Genomic DNA, 19881 nt, shown 5'->3' with positions numbered 1-19881 from the left:
TACTGTCAAAGTAGCAATTTTTATTCTTTTCAAAGTATGTACATGTAAGCAAAGACCCAGTACAAACGCAGCCGCCCTGCTAAGAAAAAAAAATCAAAAAAGTCATCCAAGGCCTCTCCCCGCACAAAGACAACCCACCCACCCACTTCCCGTCATGCACAGCTCCTCAGGCAAAATATCTACAAATAGTATGTACACGAACATCCTCCACGTTCCTCAATAAAGCTCTTGTAAACGTTTGTGTGTGTTGACCATTTGAACAAGCTTTTTATTTTATTTTTTATAGTTAAGAGACATATAATTCAGTTCTCAATGGGGACAAAAAGTGTCAATTCCTTGAAAATGTGACATCCTGCCAATTTAGTAACAGTTCATCAAATGGCACATTCAACTGGTCTCCTATGAGGTACTTTGTACTCACTCAATAAGGAGCAATGACAGCTGGATAATCAGGACCTGGCAACCACCCCCATGACGACTAACATATACCAAAATGGCATTGAAACGTTTGGATGACTGCGACAAAAACGAACCCACCCGGAACTAGCTTAAATCTTCGGACATTTTTTCTCCACGAGTACTTATGCGTTAAATCATATAATAAGATGGGAGGTACAGTGGACGCATTTAAAACGTCAAATCTGATTGAAAGGTCAAACTTGTGGCGGTGGAGTGAAAATACTGACAGAAAATGGATTTGTGTGGGTGTGCGTTTGTATGGGTATGTTTATGAGTGCGGGTGTCTAGCAGTGCTCCAGATAGTCGATGACTCTGGATATGGACTTCTGCCCTGCAGTACCGACATCACACTGTGAAGACAAAAATAAAATAGTTACGTTTTGAACCTTTCCAAGTCAAGGGAGGCGGTGTGTGGTGTCATTTACTGTGAGGTTCATGAAGTTGAGGAACTTCTTGAGCATCTCCGTCATGATGGAGAAATCCCCCTGAGGCAAGTTCTCTCTCACAGTAGTCACATTCATCTAGAGGAGGGTAAAATTGTTACGTTTTAAGGTGTCGCGGCTCCCACTGAGGGAGATGTTCGCACGTGTCCGCCACTCACCGGGCTTCCTTGGCAGAGGCAACCCAGCAGCAGAGCAGTGTACGATGCCACGATGCTGTCCTCCATGTGCTTGCCCGCGTGCTGCAGAGCTAGAAATTGGATGAGATGGTGGTCAGCAGTGTTTCAGTACCACTGTCGGACATGGACGCCAGATCCATTCGGATTGGCCGCTGATGTGTTGTTCACTTGAAACCAGGTGGGTCACCTTTGTTGAGGTCCAGCTCGCCGTCCTCCTCCTCCTTGTTCTCGTTCTCTTTGGCGTCATTCTCACAGTGGTTGTCGTTGGCCACCCACTGGATCTCGCCGCCTGTCTCCCGCCACTCGCCGCTCTTGTCAGCGGGTTTGGACGGCTCCTTGATGAGGTCGTCGGTCTGCGCCTCGGCCTGGACGGCCGCTCGCTCGCGCTGGAGGAACAACTTGGGACGGAGACCAAAACGTCCTGTCTCGCAATGCTCCACAAACCGCAAACACTGCCAAAGACAACAACGCGTACCTGCACCAAGGCGGCGATGGCGCTGAGAGGACCGCTGACGTTATTAATGATGACCTCCTGCTGGTGTGGAGGCATGAGGAGCACAGTGGAGTCACAGGGACCCTGACCTCCCTCCATCTCCAGTTCCATTAGACAGTAGCGGTTCCTGGCGCTGTACTCTACCAGGTTGATCAACAGGCCCAGACCCTACAACACCCACCTTTTAAAAAATGCACTCAAAAGAACAAGACCACGTGCACATAAGATAAGCTAACTCACCAGAACACGAATGTCAAACCTCTTCTCCTGAGGAAAATACTGAGGAACTCTAAGAACACAGTTGAGCGCCGTCGTGATCAAGTTGTCCTGTTCACCCGTCTTGGTGCTTCCCCACTCTGCAGGCACACGCGCGCATTCACGTACAACCTGCTGCACTTGACGTTGCATGGGCGGGCGCCAACTAACCGTTGTCATGGGTCAGGCTGAGAAGAACCCCAATGATGGCCCTCATGCAGTTCTCCACGGCTTTGGCCACGTTGGAGCCGCAGACTGTGCTCTCTGGTGCACTGCTCCCTTCCGTACTGTAGCATTGGATCATTTCCTCACAGCGCCTCAGTGCTCTGTGGGGGGTGTGGGCGTTAGTTTAGTGGGTTGCAAGAAAAACAAGAATGGCACTTGCACAAGAAGTTGCAAATTCACTAGTAAATCCCTTTGTAGTGACATTGAAATAAGGGAAAAAATCCAACTGTCATATTTTCCCTTTATAGTTTCTATCTTTTATTAACTATCTAGACTAGATATTAATTGTACATGACTCATCAGTGTAACAGAACAGCCCCTAGATGTCCCTGAATTAGCAAACTACCAGTGTGCTAAATCACCACACAACATAAGCCTAAGGTGCATTGATAAAATAGTTAATTGAAATTTGCAAACTATGAGGTGGTGAACACAGCCACTGTTACTACACTGAGAAATAATTAGCAACCAAAAAAGACAATAAAAGACTAAATACAGGTAACCTTACAAAAGGTCAATGCAAGGGATGCTGGGAATTCCAGATCAACTCCACACACGCACAACAACAAATGTGTTTTTTTTTACCCCCAAATTCTTAGAAGCGTTATTACTTAAAGGCTGCCTTGATACACATTCCAGTAGCAATATAAAATGGACAAATCACTATACAGGGCACAATGCAATCAAAATCGAATAGTGAATGTCTGTGCATATTTGCGTCTGTCAGGGCAGGTGTTGAGCAACAGCTGGAAGGGGAAATTGTCTTGTAAGATGGCAACATCTGACAATGATGAGGAAGTGCATGTTTAAATCAAGTTAAATAATAGTGTGTGTGTGTTGTGGCGGTTAATGGCATTAAAGGAGCAGGCAGCTGAAGGCCCACTAGACCAGATGGGAGGCCCATTTTACCCTGATACTGAAGCTCATTGTGGACACAATCTTACTCTTCATCCCCAAGCAGCCATCAGAACTTCTGGGTTAAAGGTCAAGTCACCCAAAGGGCAAACGAAAAAGAAGTGTGGCTCTTAACTTCATTTTCTCGTGGTCGCCGCCATCCTTTCCGGTTCACCCAAACATGTTGTGTGCTGTGTTGTGTTGTGTACACTTTCTCACTCAAATGTTTGGTTACTCACTTTGCACAGGAAATGATAAGTGATGAGTCTTTGTAGGCAATCAAGTAGCTCTGATTCTCCGCATTGTGGACCGTCACCTTGAAACACACATACACACCATTTCAATACGATGTGCCAAAGCACCAAGTTACCACATTTTTCGGATTATAAAGCACTTTTTTTCCCCACAATTTGGCTGGTGCTGCGACTTCTACTTAGGTAGCCCTTACAGTCTGAAAAATATGTGTATTATACAAACATAGCCGCCATGCTCACACTATCCAGCACGCGTAAACATCTCTCAGATCCCCACAAGGACGACACTAGCTTGTCCTCGTCGTCCTCCTGGTTCAAGTTGTTGACACATTCTTTCACTGTGGACCCACATGAACATTGTCAATTTCGTGCTCACATCAACAGAAAAAGAATAAAAGTGATATAACCTTTATCAACGATGTGGTCCAGTCCTCCCAAGAGTCGCAACTCCTCCTTGAACCAGTCTCCCGCCCGCTTGGAGGTCAGTGACAGCAACGTCTCCATGGCCAGGTGACCCGTCTGCGGGAATGAGAGTAGGTTAAGCGTCACATGTTTGCAATAACAAACTGCATGATGCGCATAAATCGCACCGTGATGTTCTTCAGGTCCAGGTGCTTGTTGTGCACTGTGTCGCACAGCTTGCGGATCTTCTCCTTCATCTTACAGATCTCCCTGGCGCTCAACTGCGGACCCGGGTCCACCACGCCACCGCCGCCGCTTTGGTCCTGGTCCAGCTCCAGCAGGCGGATCATCAGGTCCAGACACGAGCGATCCAGATCCATGTTGAGTCGGTCGCGACTAAGAATGTACATTAGAGAGGCAGTGCACATGGCCAGGTTCTGCACAGAATGGGGAAAAAAAACAAGCGTTCACTTAACTCAGAAGCCAAAAAAATGAAATCTGCAACAAAACATCAAATCCATTTGAACTGATTGAATTATCACATTTTACTGGTATTGACAGTGATACATGTCCAATAAATTTTGACTGGGAGAGACTGGCAACAAGTCAATGAGTTAATTTGACACTACCGTTAGATGGTAGATATAATATGCCAGTTACAGGTCGACGCAAAAACAAGGCAAGTCTGGTTCGTCTATCAACGTCAATAGCGGCCAATGCGTAATGCATAAAAGCTCACATTTTCTTCATTCAAATTAATCTAAGACCTTCATTTATCTGAAAGACCATGTATTTTTCTCCCCCAAAACTGAATGGAAATGCGGGGGAATTAGTTGAATTGTCTAAATGTTAAAAGTGAGACTTGAATTTGGAATGTGAAGAAAAGGTCGGGAAAAAAATGAATAAACGATCTTTTTAAAGTCTACTGAGAAGAAAATTGAAAGCCTGTTCAAGGGTAAATTTCATAGCCAACCTTGTTCAAAAACAACAACAACAAAAAACAGAGTTCTTTTCTCGGATGCAACTTCTTGCAATGCAGAGAAACTTTGAAGAATTTAAAACCTCCGATTAAAAATTTCAATGCCATTACATTGCACTTTATCAAGACTCGTAAATTAAAGATCCTGTGGGAACTCTAAAATATTCTTGATTGCAGCAGTGAATCTAATGAACATACATGATGCTGAGGGGCGTCGTTGAGCGTTTTGAAGACCTGGGCCACCTTCCCTCGCGCCCTCAGATGCATTCGGAAGCTGGGCATGGCGCAACGTGTTGCCAGGCTGATTACACTGTACACACCAAACGTGGGCATGGTGAGATCCAGAAAAGAGAAAATGGCAACCCATGTGCCGCTGAGTCACCATCCTCCTACCTCAGGCAGCGAGTGTTGAGCGGTTGCCCACTCTTCAGGCCGGCTGCCAGGTACTCAAAGTCGTCGGTGAACTCTTGGTTTTCGCCAAACTCCACCACGTCGTTAAAGTGCTTGACGTGCTGTACCACCGTGTACAGCTGACAGAAGAAGGGAGGGGGGGCGGGGGGAGACCATGACGGGAACACTAAGAAACCAACGCATCGATCCTGACCCACACGCACTCTGTACGTACCTCTTTGTGTTCTTTGCGACACTTGAGTGTAGTAACGGTGTCCTGGTAGGGGTCGGTGGGTACATTGACGAACTTGGTGACCTTGGGAGGTGGCGGCGGGGCCTTGAATACGTCGTCATTTTTCTGCACGGCAGATGGCTCGTCGGCAGCTGATGCTTTCGAGGGCCGCGGCGCCTGCGAAACAGGTTTTTTTAAATTTATAATAAACAAGGTAAACGGCAAAAGTGGAATATTCAAGTATGAGTCTTACGGCATTCGTCTGTGGTCGTGACATAGAGGAAGGAGTGGGCTCTTCTTCGCTATCCAGTGTCCAGTGTCGGGCATTGTACACAGCTTTGGTGGGAGACTACAACACAAGCACAAACCAAATAGTGTAATAGCGGCATCTTAACACCCGCAAGTGACAATGCATAAACATGTTTCGGTGCCATTTGTGGTTAAAAGCTCATCAGGGTTGCCAAAAGTCCTCTCAGCTTGATTTGAGCTGATTGGGATTTATGAGACCCCCAGAAAAGGCGAGAAGAGGCCAGACTTGATCTCCCCAGCCACACCCCCCTCCAGCATCCTTTCATTGCTTTGGCTGGCCCGTGTGTGTTGGTGCCAAACTTGAACCGGGTGGCTGTCACTCATCATGAAAAACAAAAGCAGGGCTGGAGTGAAAGTGTGAGGGAATATTAGGGGGTGCGTGGCAGGGTTAATAAGCCAAGACAAAAAGCGGACTGAGCAGATGAGCTGCGTTGGAGCATCAACTTGACAGCTACTCTCCTAAAATCAACACACACTTGCAGTCAGGTGCTTTTTGTTTCAGCACAACCCCCATTGGTTCAACTCTGTGTCTGTGGAACGAAAAGCTACACCCGCAAGCGGCCCGGAATTCTAACACTCAGTACAAAGTAGGTCGCGGGAGGCTGGCTCATTGAAAAGTAGATGTTGGAGCAAAAACTGTGAGAGCCCTTGGTCTAAACACTGTTGAGTACCATTTCTCTATTACAATTAGGTCGGGTAAATTTGACCATTTTTATACATTCCTTTCCACGTCGAATGAAAATACTTTTTTTTTTCAAGGCCAGATTGCAATGGCTGATTGTTTCACCTTTTTTTGTGCACTGAAGATCCTCCGATGGGTGTCCTGGTTTTTGTCCTGGTTTTTGTCCTGGTTCTTATCCTGGTTCTTGTCAGCCGGCTTCCTCTGAGGAGGCCTTCTGGGGGCGGTGGCTACCACCCTGAGATCGTCCTCCGAAAAGTTCAGCACAGCGCAGTCCAAGACCTGACGAGCGGTTTCTGATGAAAAAAACATACATTTGTGTGAAAGGAAATAAAGCGAGAATCTCATATCAAGTGCTGAACACAGGGCAGCTCCCATGGCACTCGCACTCCAAATATAGAATTTATGTGGGCGACTTACTGCGCATTCACTCACCTGTTTGTATTCTGTTGTTCTGCCTCTCAGAACATTTCTTGGTCCACTCTGTGTTGCGTCCCCCGAGAGTGTCACAGTTCCTGATGGGTTCCATCAAGTCCTCCTCGGCAACCGCGGCCATTTTGGCCCTTGTTCTCACTTTTGGCCTGCGGTCGTCACGCTTGAGGGCGCTAGGTTCGTCGCTGTCGCTCTTGTCGTCAAAACCAAAGTATTGGATTATGTATTTGGACCCGTCGCACTCATTATTGTCTTCGTTGTCCTGATGGGTGTCAACTTCTTCGAAACCAAACAGGTCTGTTTTGGTTTCCTTCTTTAATCTGGACTGGTTCTGACTGGAGAGCAGAAACAAGGGCATGGTCAAGTTCATGTCTGGAATTGTTAGTCTATGTCATGAATCAAAAATCAAACAACCAATTACTTGTCTACCACAGTCCTGCCTTTCCACTCTTTTGGCCCTATCTCAATAACAAATATCCACAGAGAGTCTATGTCATACTCCCCCATGGCACAGTAAAACTCCAGATCTAGCATTTTATGTGTTTAATGTCCAAGCATCTGAACAAATCCTAATTACCTGCTGTGCTGTTGCTCAGCCTTTTTCCGCTGCCATCCCGCTTCGAGTTGCTCTGCAGCACCGCTGCTGTTAGGGGCGCAAGTACCACTCCCGGGAGTGGCTGCACTTATGTTAAACTCCTCCACGCCACCCGCCTGATTGGTGACATTAGAAATTGAAGCGGAAGAAGGGTGTAGAACGGTGTAGTCCCTCGTCCGGCCGCCGCGCACCACCGTCTTGTCGTCGACGCCAGATACCGGCGTGAGTGACTCTGAAGCCGACAGGCTACAGTCTGATGCTTTGGTCTGTTTGCCGGGCCTGCGATAAGTCCGACATTTCGAGTTCCGCTCGGGCAACGATGAAGCCGGCGTCCGGCAGTAGTCGGCCAAGCCGAAGTTGCCGTCCGGATCGTGGCTTTCGGCGGGGTCCTGCGGTCGAGGAGGCGAGGGCAGCTTGTCGCCTGACAAAGTCCAAGAAAGCGAGGGGGCGGGGTCCCGTGGCTCCTGGATGGGAGAAGGCGGTCGGAAGCCCATGAGGGTGTCCCACGAGCTGTAGGTGGACTCGGCCTTGGCGGAGGTCTTCAAGGTGGTGGTCTGAGCCAAAGGCTTTTTATCGCTCTCAGAGGCATTCTGATACCACGCGTAGCTGTGCTGCTTCTCCGAAGATGGTGAGGTGCTCCGTGGTTTTCCTGGTGCAAAGAACAAATCGCATTAGATTAGCAAAGAAAAGCTAGCATTCATTTATTTTACACCCGACATTTACTTAGTAACACATTGGCTGCTATTGACAACAGTAGAATTTAAATCCATTTGTAAATGGGACATCTGGCAGCAAATTAACATTCATTCGCTGCCACCCTCCGACCTCAAATGAATTGGCGGTCTAAAAATGACAAATTAAATAATATTTGTCTCAAACAAAGTCAAAATTAAATTAGTTGCAGCTCTAATTACTTTTGTCAGCATTCCTGCTGTTGAAGACCGAAGCGGACTGTTCTGTCCTGCTTGGCCGCAGCGTCTCATGCGTTGAGGAGTGGAGTCCTTCGTGGAAGCTGGACCAGTTTCTGGACTCAAGGGAGACCCCCAGCTTCTCCGCCCGGGAGGGCTCTGTCGACAGCGGCTTGGCAGGTGATGACTTGCAGCGAGAAGACACCGGTTTGGACTCCTCGTCGCTGTCAAAGCCAAACGGGTCATCTGATCCATCCCCGCTGCTCCTAGCTCTCTTGTGATTGTCCGGAGCCGAAGAACCCTTTGGGGGGCCGGTGCGCTTGCAGCCCACCTTGGCCTTGAAGGTGGTGTCACCCCATTTTGTGCTCAGGGTGCCCCTCTTAGTGAACACCACTTCGTCAAACTTGGACGTGCCCTCTCCTCCCTTGCGGCTGTAGGTTTTACCAAATCTTGATGTCATTGTTGCATCTGGTTCATATTTTCTAAGACAGAAGATTGCAAGATTAAGTGTGACCATGAATTCAAATGTTCCACTTTACTTCGCTCGGTTATTCCAAGAGAATTTAGCAAAAAATTGAAAAATATGTTAACATGTTATTGTATTAAGTTTGGTGAAATTATATTCAAGTGTTTGGAAACATAGTTTGACTGAGAAATATATTTGTTCTCATGGACGTTTTGTTAACCTTTTAGTATACTTTGATTTCTGCGATCGTTAAATAGAGATGTTATGACCGTATAACTAAATTAAAAATGAGTAAACTTCCACCTCTTTGTGGCAAAACAAAGCTAACATTAGCCAAATCGCAAATCCGAAAGGCAGAGGCCTCGGTTCCTCTTGCACGTGTATTTTAATGGAAACAAAAGGGCGGATTTGATTATTTTTAGTGGAACTTGTACAATTACTACCGCATAAGTTGTTAGCATGAGCATTAGCACTCCTACGTGCTAATGGCTAACAATAAACGCCATCTCGCCGTTGCCCGAAAAAAAAACACACACAGCAAGAGCATATCATAGAGCACTAGAATTGAATTAAAAAAAATGTGTTTTGGAGCTTACTTGGCGAGTTAATGGACCGATCAGGACAAAGCAGTGGAGATGTTACACTGGCATCGGACCGGACCGGAGGCCTGCTTCGTTGATCCAAAGCTCAGCATAAACAAGGCCAGCCGCGGACACCGGCAACGGCCAAATTAATCGATGACAAAACCCGCACACGCTAAATCAAACGGAGAACGCGGCTTGATGTCATTTATACACGGGGAAATCTGTAAAATATTACGGAGTTAAAATAAAATAAAACCCAATTGTTTTCTCCTGTTAGGGCGACGAAAGGCTTTCCATTCCATTGGACCAAACTACGTCAAGCTAGACAGCGGCACAACAACCCCCGACCAGAAATTGACTGAAAGTCTTTAAGAGTAAAAGTTAAAATGGAATGAATAAAATACAAATCTCCTATCAAATGTATTTTTGGGGGGGAAATAAGAAAAATAATATCAAAATATTTTGTTTGTTTTTATGAACATGATTAACATCCAGCATTGTTGCACTGTTGTAAAATCCTTACTACAATTATTTTGAAAATAAGAAACGGAAAAGCTCCTCTTAAAGACCAGTGACAAAGGGGCGACTTTCAATTGCTTCAGTAACATTCGTAAAGTGTCACTTCCACATGACTGCCCACAATGACGTTTGCTCACAGGGTTGTGATTTTATTGTTTAAACACATGATGGAGTTGCCAACATCATTTGCTGTATTATAGGCATTATTACGAGTATTGACTACAAATTTGTAGAGTATAAAGTATAGAGAAGAAAAGGTTTTGCAACAGTCTGCTATGAGTGGCTGCAGCATTGCCTGCTTGCTGACAACAAATGTTGTGGCTCTTTATAAGGACAAGCCACAATTGATCTCTAGTCCGTCCAAATATTCTGCAAAAAAATGCATAACACGCGTTGTGAGCGAATTCAGATTATCCGTCAAAACTAGAGGCGCACTCAGAGCGAATAATTTCGCCTAAGGCACCAGATTCAAAGCATTAAAGTAAGCATTTAATATGTCTGTTAACGCAGATGCCTCACTAGCGGAGGAATTGAACCGTTTCTTTGCCCGCTTTGAGACTGACAAATCAGACCCAGTCTCAACACCCCCACCACCACCGTGCAGCAATACACTGACGTTCCGGCAACAGGAAGTGAAACTGGTAATGCGGTCTGTGAACACCAGGAAGGCTGCTGGCCCAGACGGAGTACCTGGGAAGGTGCTCAAAGCCTGTGCTGACCAGCTGGCTGGAGTCTTCACAAAAATTTTCACAGATCTGGCCCCACTCCTCATAAATGGAGTATGTGTAGACAGGGTCCAGTCCTTTAAATTCCTGGGGGTCCACGTCACGGATAAGCTCTCATGGTCTACAAACATCACGGCAGTGGTGAAGAAGGCTCAGAAACGACTCCATTTCCTCAGGGTACTTAGGAAGAACAACTTGGGCACCAAGCTTCTGATAACCTTCTATAGAACCACTGTAGAGAGCATCCTGGCGTACTGCATCACGGTGTGGTACGCTGGAAGCACGGCGGCTGACAAAAAGGCCATGCAGAAAGTGATTAACACTGCCCAGAGGATTGTCGGCTGCTCTCTGCCCTCACTGGAAGACATTGCCAGCCCTCGTTACCTCAGCAGAGCCAGGAACATCATAGGGGACCCTTACCACCCTGGTCACAATCTGTTCCAGCTGCTGCCCTCTGGCAGACGCTATAGGTCCCACAAAGCACGGAAAAAATAGGCTTAAGGACAGTTTTTTCCCCACATCCATCAGAACTCTAAATTTGCGGTAACATAACACACATTCCCTTTTGCGGTAATATGAAAAGATGTTTGGGTGGTGATCTGCCTCCTACTAGCTGACTGAAGGTAAGTGAAAGACAGTGAGAGGTAAGCGACCTGTATCCATAACAGCAGAATGCCAAATTACAAGATTCCGTAACTAGCACTTATTTAGGTCTTTTGCCGAGTAAACGCAGCTTATGGAGAAGCACCACCAATTTCGTCACACGCAGTTTCTGGGTGTGATGACAAGTAGGCTTTTTTGTTGTTGATAATGACGACAGGGCCTATGTCCGATTATTATTATTACCAACCATGGTAGATTGGGCACACCTTTCCACATTTTTCCTCTTCTCGTCATCTCACCTACCCTGAAAATGTTATTTAGATAGGCTAATCTCTTATTAAAGTATCACAAATTCCTTTCATGACGTCTATAAGATTTGTTTTCATTGCCCAAATGAATCACCTCTTCCACTTCATATTACAATCCTATTGAGCAAATTCGATAATAATCCCTTTTGATTTATTTTGTTTTTGTTTGATTGGTCATTCAGTCATTCATTGTCAACACTGCTTACCCTTAACAGGGTCACCGAAACCCATCTCAGCTGACTTCGAGCCAAAAGCAGACAACACCATAAAGTCAGTTGCAGGGCACACGGAGGCAGCACACCAATCTCACTCACTGTCACATCACCGTTGAATGGGAATCGATCCCACGCTGCCCGTATCAATGTCAGGCCAATGAACCACTACACCATCAGAGACCTTAACATCCAAATAAATGTGAAACCGAATACTAGGTATTTAAAAACAACATTCCATGTCTTTTTTTAGACTTGCATTTCATCAGAAATGGCATTTAAAGTAAGTAGTAGGTATGAGGAAGTCAGTTAAAAAAACAGTTTTAGCTGCACTGTGTTTTGGTTTTCCTTTTGAGAAACTGCCATTGTCATACAAACATCTTTTTTTTTGTACAATTGTACAAATTCCCTTGCATGTTGACAATGCTTTGGGTATTTTTTGTCCAAAACAAGGAATACCTGAAACATATCTGTTTTTTTTATGTCAGTGAACATACTGAAAATGTATTCCCTAGCTACATAACTAGTATTAACATAAGGTGATCTTGCGCGGAATTCCAATTTTTGCCACTGCTCCATATATAATATTGCGTGACATGGTTAAAGACTGCCATGGATGAAGTATGTGATTTGCTTTTGAATGTCAAACTAGTCTGCAGATTAACAGATTTCCATTTGGGTGAGAAAAGGTTTTCCATCTGACAAGGATGAAAGTTTGAGGTAAACAAAGACGATACAGGTTTTACTGGCATGACTTGATGCAAAAACAGAGGTGGGTGCAAATAATTGTCAGTTATTTAACAGCTAACTGGCAGCCAATCGAGTGTGTTGCCCGCCTTCAGCCTGACGTGTGAATAATAATCCTTCTTATTTGCAACTAAAATGTTGTCCTTATTTTACTTGTATCTATTTATAGTAACAAGGGGCAGCCGGTAGCGGTGGCTCCGTCCGCTCTTGCTCGTTTTGCGTTTTTGCTGCTTTTCTGTCTTAATGATTTGATTTCATGATTTTTAATGATCCCATATACTTTCCTTACCTTTGTACTTTATGCTTTTTGCTTTGTTGTTCTGCGGCCTTTGCGACTCGGGCCCCACCCGTCGCGTGGCTTGGTTTCTTTGTGCTAGTCTGCAATGTCTTGTGTGTCTTGTGTCTGTCTTTGTGCTGCGGCGAGGAAGTTTATTGTTGTATTAGTATCTTGCTACTGTGACAATGAAATTTCCCGAATGCGGGATGAATAAAGTTATCCAATCCAATCCAATCCAATTTTTGCAACCTTTTTTTAAACACCAAACAAAATTAAAAACTGGACCAAAACTTTAATAGCTCCACACATCTTATTCATTATTACATGCATTGTAGTTTGTACATTCATTTTTACTCATTCCTTTTCTGAACTGCTTATCCTCACAAGAGTCGCAGGAGGTGCTGGAGCCTGTCCCAGCAGACTTTCGGGCACAAGGCGGGGGACACCCTGAATCGATGGCCAGCCAATCGCAGGGCACAAGGAGACGGACAAACATTCACGCTCACATTCATACCTAGGGGCAATTTAGAGCAGTCAATCAGTCTACCTTGCATGTTTTTGGCATGTGGGAGGAAACCAGAGTGCCAGGAGAAAAACACACACAAGCCCGGATCAATCGTGCGAACTCTACACAGTGAGGACCGACATCAGCACAAACTTTTTAATTTCTTGTTGTGCAATGTGGAGTTGGATTTTAGTTCCACTTTAAAATGACCAAAAATATTCCATGGAATGCCACTTCATTTTACAGATTGGAAATGCTTGTCGTTGTTTTTCCTCCTTCCACCGTTGCTTCAAAGACGTGCAGTTGTAATTCCACCGGTGGATGACAGTGTCGACTTCCACACTTGGATGGAGGAAGAGAGCTTCTTTCATCCTATGGACGAAATCAGTCAATTTATTTGAAAACATTTAAGTCGAAAATTTTAGTAAGACTAGCTGCCTTGTGGTGTAGAGGTTCACTCACCTGACTTCGGTGCGGGGAACCCTGGCCTCAATTCCCATTGGTAGCTGTGTGAGTGTAAGTTGAGATGGTTGTTTGTCTCTCTGTGGACTCTACGCCTGACTGGTGACCAGTCTAGGCTGTAGTCTGCCTTTTGCCCAATCTCATGTTAATTAAATGAATAGATTTTTAGAAAGACCGGATTGAGTTGTTAGTTCTTGTTGTAATTGTATTATTGTTGTGATGTTGTTATTCTAGCATACAAAGCACACTGTAAGGCCGGGGTAGGGAACCTATGGCTCGGGAGCCTTATGTGGCTCTTTTGGTTGGTGCATATGGGTCCCAGATAACCTGTCAGTATATATGGAGTTCTGAATGCACCAATAGGAGCATCAAGTCTGTGGCATTGACGCTACATCTAGCGCCACTTTAATCATTATTCTTTTAATCAGACGACTCTTTATGCATACAGTGATTAGCAACAGCGTAACAATGTTGGCAAAAGAATTCAGGGAGTTTTTGTACTTTCAAAGGGGTGACATTAGTAAAAAAAGGCGCACATTTTTCATGTATGTTAAATTATGAGTATGGCTCTCAAGGAATAATATTTGAAAATATGAATTGTTTATGGCTCTCTCTGTCAAAAAGGTTCCCGACCCCTGCTGTAAGGCCTTCCTATCAGCATAATGTAGATAAGTAAAATGGTCTTACTCACTTTTGCAGACGCTACTCCATCCTCTCTCAAGTTCTCTCTCGTCCAGATGTTGGAGTATGCTGTGGGTGAAACTGTTTAAATATAGTACGGTTACACACCTTTTTTTCTGGTATTTTTTCCTGGGCGTTACCTGTAAGATATGCCGACTCCCTATTTGCAATTTCTTGTTATTATTGCATCAGATATCCAGTTCCGCAACGGCTGGGGTCTCTAACCGATTCCGCAAAGGGCCGCAGTGGGTCCTGGTCTTTGTTTCAACCGGTCCAGTGTCGACAGTTTAACCAATGAGGGATCTTCTAAAACAAGAAGCACCTGGCTGCAATCAACTGATTACACTTGCAAAAAGTGTCCGCTTGTTCGGTTTGAATGAAAACCTGCACCCCCTGCGTCCCTTTGAGGACCGGTTTGAGACCACTGCGCAATGGGGATGGCTTGACTGGTTCCTCTCGGGCTCATGGACACAGACTCTTTTGAAAGCCCTAATACCGTTCGTAACTGTTATTGCTCTCGTGTTGATACTGCTTTGGGTATTTTTTGTCCAAATGTTTCCGGGTCTTGTGAGAAAGGACATGACACCAGCTGTCAATTTTTCCAAAATCACAAAACCGACGGCAGAATTGCTCATGCAGGTCATCCAATGATTTTCTGTATGTTTTCACATGCGGGGGCCTCTTTTAACGCAACTAGTGTGGGGAAATGAGCAAATGACTTGTCTGATATTTGCTTGAAAAATAAAACCAGCTTGGTTTTGAAGGCGGAAGGTTTGCTTGCATTTCATGCACAAACAGTTTTTTATCTTGTAGCTTCACGTTCAGCTCGTTCATGTGTGTCAGGATGTCCACAGTAAAAGTTAAATGTTCAAAAATGTGTCAGTATTCTCAAGTAGCTCCCACACACATTTCCATACTTTTACTAGGCTAGTGCGCCATCTATCGGGAAAACGAGGGTATTGCATGGGAATGAATGAGGTCATTGATTTTGACTATAATTTGGACAACGTCGGCGGGCCGGATTAAAAAGCCTAACGGGCGTATATGGCCCGCGGGCCGTAGTTTGCCCATGGCTGGCCTAGCTACATAACTAGTATTAACATAAGGTGATCTTGCGCGGAATTCCAATTTTTGCCACTGCTCCATATATAATATTGCGTGACATGGTAGTGTGATTTGCTTTTGAATGTCAAACTAGTCTTCAGATTAACAGATTTCCAGTTGGGTGAAAATTTTTTTCCATCTAACAACGACGAAAGGTTAAGGTACAAAAACATAAAATTAAAAAAAAGACGATACAGATTTTACTGGCATGACTTGATGCAAAAACACAGGTGAGGGCAAAAAATTGGGTCTAGCTGTGAACAATACACAGCAGAAGGAGCAACACCTCAATGCCGCTGGAAATTCGGAGCTGGACAAAAGTGCCGGGGGGAAGAAGTGACGCTTCAGACCAACCATTCCATTATGGGATATGATGGAAGAGATATCGGCGCGTACCAAGCTGGAAACGGAGTCGAGGGGTTCTACTCTGCTACTGTTGATTCTTCAGCTCCAGACTACTGACGGACTGTGCGGATAAACTTGGAAGAGTGACTGCATATTTTCAACCTCGGTCACAGTCTGCAGAAGTTCCCCATCTTGTGGAAGAATTCCTGTGTGTGGTTCAAGTTTTATCCAGAGTCTAGAGTATCCGTTTTTGCTACTGCAACCAAGATGGCGCCGCTCAAGTGGCAGCCGGTAGCGGTGGCTCCGTCCGCTCTTGCTCGTTTTGCGTTTTTGCTGCTTTTCTGTCTTAATGATTTGATTTCATGATTTTTAATGATCCCATATACTTTCCTTACCTTTGTACTTTATGCTTTTTGCTTTGTTGTTCTGCGGCCTTTGCGACTCGGGCCCCACCCGTCGCGTGGCTTGGTTTCTTTGTGCTAGTCTGCAATGTCTTGTGTGTCTTGTGTCTGTCTTTGTGCTGCGGCGAGGAAGTTTATTGTTGTATTAGTATCTTGCTACTGTGACAATGAAATTTCCCGAATGCGGGATGAATAAAGTTATCCAATCCAATCCAATCCAATTTTTGCAACCTTTTTTTAAACACCAAACAAAATTAAAAACTGGACCAAAACTTTAATAGCTCCACACATCTTATTCATTATTACATGCATTGTAGTTTGTACATTCATTTTTACTCATTCCTTTTCTGAACTGCTTATCCTCACAAGAGTCGCAGGAGGTGCTGGAGCCTGTCCCAGCAGACTTTCGGGCACAAGGCGGGGGACACCCTGAATCGATGGCCAGCCAATCGCGGGGCACAAGGAGACGGACAAACATTCACGCTCACATTCATACCTAGGGGCAATTTAGAGCAGTCAATCAGTCTACCTTGCATGTTTTTGGCATGTGGGAGGAAACCAGAGTGCCAGGAGAAAAACACACACAAGCCCGGATCAAACGTGCAAACTCTACACAGTGAGGACCGACATCAGCACAAACTTTTTAATTTCTTGTTGTGCAATGTGGAGTTGGATTTTAGTTCCACTTTAAAATGACCAAAAATCTTCCATGGAATGCCACTTCATTTTACAGATTGGAAATGCTTGTCGTTGTTTTCCCTCCTTCCACCATTGCTTCAAAGACGTGCAGTTGTGTTTCCACCAGTGGATGACAATGTCGACTTCCACACTTGGATGGAGGACGAAAGCATCTTTCATCCTATGGACGAAATCAGTCAATTTATTTGAAAACATTCAAGTCGAAAATTTTAGTAAGACTAGCTGCCTTGTGGTGTAGAGGTTCACTCACCTGACTTCGGTGCGGGGAACCCTGGCCTCAATTCCCATTGGTAGCAGTGTGAGTGTAAGTTGAGATGGTTGTTTGTCTCTCTGTGGACTCTACGCCTGACTGGCGACCAGTCTAGGCTGTGGTCTGCCTTTTGACCAAACTCAGCTTAATTAAACTCCATGGACCCCCAACCTTTTCGAGGATGCGCTAAATTATGAAAGACATTGAAATCGTGGAGAATTTTAAGTACCTGGGTGTTCACCTCAACAACAAACTAGACTGGTCCACAAACACAGATGCCCTGTACAAAAGGGGCCAGAGCCGCCTCTACCTGCTGAGGAGTCTACGGTCCTTTGGAGTGTGCAGGACACTGCTGAGGACTTTCTACGACACTGTGGTGGCCTCTGCAGTGTTTTATGCAGTGCTTTGTTGGGGATGCGGGAGCACGGAGAGGGACAGGAACAGGCTGAATAAGCTGGTCAGGAGGGCCAGCTCTGTTCTGGGCTGTCCTTTGGACTCTGTGGAGGAAGTGGGAGCGCGGAGGATGCTGAGCAGGATGATGTCCATCATGGACAGCACCTCCCACCCCCTGCATGAGTCTGTGGAGTCCCTCCGAAGCTCCTTTAGCAATAGACTGCGGCACCCTCATTGCAGGAAGGAGCGCTTCCGCAGATCCTTCCTCCCATCAGCTGTCAGGCTCTTTAACAAAAAAATGGCTGTGTGTTAAGACCTACCGTATGCATGCATGTACATTTATGTGTATGTATGTATGTATATATGTCCTAAGCAACACGCTTATTTAATTATATATTTATTCATGTATTTATTTCTTGACCTACTTATTACCTATCTATTACCTATCTATTTATGTCTAAAATGCCTTTCCTATTCCTGCATCCTCACCCTCTTGCCACTGGAACAACGAAATTTCCCGAATACGGGATGAATAAAGTTATCCAATCCAATCCAATCCAATCCAATCCAATGAATGAATAGATTTTAGAAAGACCGGATTGAGTTGTTAGCTCTTGTTATAATTGTATTATTGTTGTGATGTTGTTATTCTAGCATACAAAGCACACTGTAAGGCCTTCCTATCAGCATAATGTAGATAAGTAAAATGGTCTTACTCACTTTTGAAGACGCTCCTCCAGCCTCTCTCAAGTTCTGTCTCGTCCAGATGTTAGGAGCATGCTGTGTGAAACTGTTTAAGTATAGTACGATTACACACCTTTTCAGTGGCTGAGTCTTATATATAGGCAAAACACACAGTTATCGGCAGGACTTTGGACTGTTACGTTTATTCATTTGCAGGGCAAAGATTGATTAATCAGTCACTTACTGTCAAGTGTTTATGGTGATATGTCAACCATTCACAGGGATGACTACAATGCTGTTATACTTATAAAAACTGATATAAAATGAACAAGCCATTGCAAAGAGACTTTGCCATCTTACAATCTCATCTTACAATTGACAATGTTCGCTTTCGTATTTTGCACAGGAAAAAAATTGTAATGTGTTTTCTTTTCTTTTTTACAATTCAGGTTGGATTTTAACATTGCGTGACATGGTTATAGACTGCCATGGATAAAGTATGTGATTTGCTTTTGAATCTCAAAATCATCCTTCTATGTCTTTTTTTAAAACTTGCATTTCAAGGATACATATAGTAGGCATGAGGAAGTCAGTTAAACAAACCGCATAGCTGCACTGTTTTGGTTTTCCTTTTGAGAGAAAGAAAAATGAATATTATTCCTGCCTTATTCCTGCCATTGTCATACAAATATCTTTTTTTTGTACAAATTCCCTCACGTATTGACACTGCTTTGGGTATTTTTTGTCAAAAATAAGAAATACCTAAAACATATCTGTTCTTTATGTCAGTGAACATTGGATTGGATAACTTTATTCATCCCGTATTCAGGAAATTTCAATTGTGACAGTAGCAAGAGGGTGAGAATGCAGATACAGGAAAGGCAGTTACACAGTTACAAGCCGCCACCACCGTGTCACAGAGGCTGCAGAACAATAAAGCAAAAGCACAAAGTACAAAGCAGAGTAAAGTATATGGGATCATTAAGAATGCTGAAAATGTATTCAGCGTAGCTACATAACTAGTATTAACATAAGGTGATCTTGTGCGGAATTCCAATTTTTGACACTGCTCCATATAAAATGTATGCATAAGTATGTGATTTGCTTTTGGATGTCAAACTAGTCTACAGATGAACAGATTTCCTGTGACATGGTTAAAGACTGCCATGGATAAAGTATGTGATTAGCTTTTGAATGTCAAACTAGTCTACAGATGAACAGATTTCCAGTTGCGTGAGAAAAAGTTTTCCATCTCACAGGGACGAAAGGTTAAGGTAAAAAAACATACAATTAAAAAAAGACGATACAGGTTTTTGTAATATATTGATACTACGTATAACTGATTAGTTGCCTCAGGTTATACAAGTGTGTTTAAGCACCACACCTAGTGAGCATTGTGTAATACATCGTGACCCGGATGTTGTGATGTTTTGGTTGCATACCTGTCGAGGTTTACAGGTATGTGGTTGTTCTGAGTGTTGCAATAAAAGAGCGTAAAACTTTGTTCCGCCGTCTATTGCTGTTATGGATATATTAACAGTTATAAAAAGTGCAAAGTTCAATTCAATTTATTGGCAAGAAAAAGCACAAGGCTAAGGGTCATGTAACGTTATCACTGTTTGACTCTCATGACTTGATACGAAAACACAGGTGAGTTCAAATAATTGTCAGTTAATCAACAGCTGACTGGCACCCAATCGAGGGTGTTGTCCCCCTTGATGTGTGAATAAATATCCTTATTATTTGGAACAAAAATGTTGTCCTTATTTTACTTGTATCTATTTATTGTAG

General features: G+C 44.2%; 1 protein-coding gene and 2 long non-coding RNA genes across 4 annotated transcripts; all 3 read right to left on the bottom strand.

The window, feature by feature from the left end:
- On the bottom strand, positions 1 to 9766 carry LOC144092862 (wings apart-like protein homolog). The gene is made up of 20 exons (XM_077625997.1): positions 9188 to 9766; positions 8132 to 8607; positions 7200 to 7866; positions 6626 to 6957; positions 6299 to 6486; positions 5456 to 5551; positions 5206 to 5379; positions 4974 to 5110; positions 4779 to 4890; positions 3790 to 4038; positions 3607 to 3718; positions 3440 to 3537; positions 3185 to 3261; positions 1998 to 2152; positions 1812 to 1927; positions 1554 to 1739; positions 1266 to 1476; positions 1061 to 1149; positions 885 to 980; positions 1 to 809 (listed from the first exon to the last, which is right to left on the bottom strand). Exons 2-20 carry the CDS (start codon positions 8583 to 8585, stop codon positions 744 to 746), a joined length of 3615 nt encoding a protein of 1204 aa, XP_077482123.1. The 5' UTR covers positions 8586 to 8607; positions 9188 to 9766; the 3' UTR covers positions 1 to 743.
- A 3447-nt stretch (positions 9767 to 13213) lies between these two features.
- On the bottom strand, positions 13214 to 14373 carry LOC144092756 (uncharacterized). Its single transcript, XR_013306144.1, has 4 exons — positions 14355 to 14373; positions 14225 to 14295; positions 13534 to 13672; positions 13214 to 13443 (listed from the first exon to the last, which is right to left on the bottom strand). It is a non-coding gene; the product is annotated as an uncharacterized LOC144092756 (long non-coding RNA).
- Positions 14374 to 16693: 2320 nt separating this feature from the next.
- Positions 16694 to 18277, bottom strand: LOC144092459 (uncharacterized). Of its 2 annotated transcripts, none has more exons than XR_013306032.1 (3): positions 18127 to 18277; positions 17014 to 17199; positions 16694 to 16923 (listed from the first exon to the last, which is right to left on the bottom strand). It is a non-coding gene; the product is annotated as an uncharacterized LOC144092459 (long non-coding RNA). The 2 variants fall into 2 exon arrangements; XR_013306033.1 differs by lacking the exon at positions 18127 to 18277 and adding an exon at positions 17324 to 17340.
- Positions 18278 to 19881: the final 1604 nt, after the last annotated feature.

This window comes from Stigmatopora argus, chromosome 18 (assembly GCF_051989625.1).
Source record: "Stigmatopora argus isolate UIUO_Sarg chromosome 18, RoL_Sarg_1.0, whole genome shotgun sequence".
Classification (NCBI taxonomy): domain Eukaryota; kingdom Metazoa; phylum Chordata; class Actinopteri; order Syngnathiformes; family Syngnathidae; genus Stigmatopora; species Stigmatopora argus.
The sequence above is the reverse complement of the archived record's forward strand: the minus strand, read 5'-3'. Positions and strand labels throughout refer to the sequence as shown.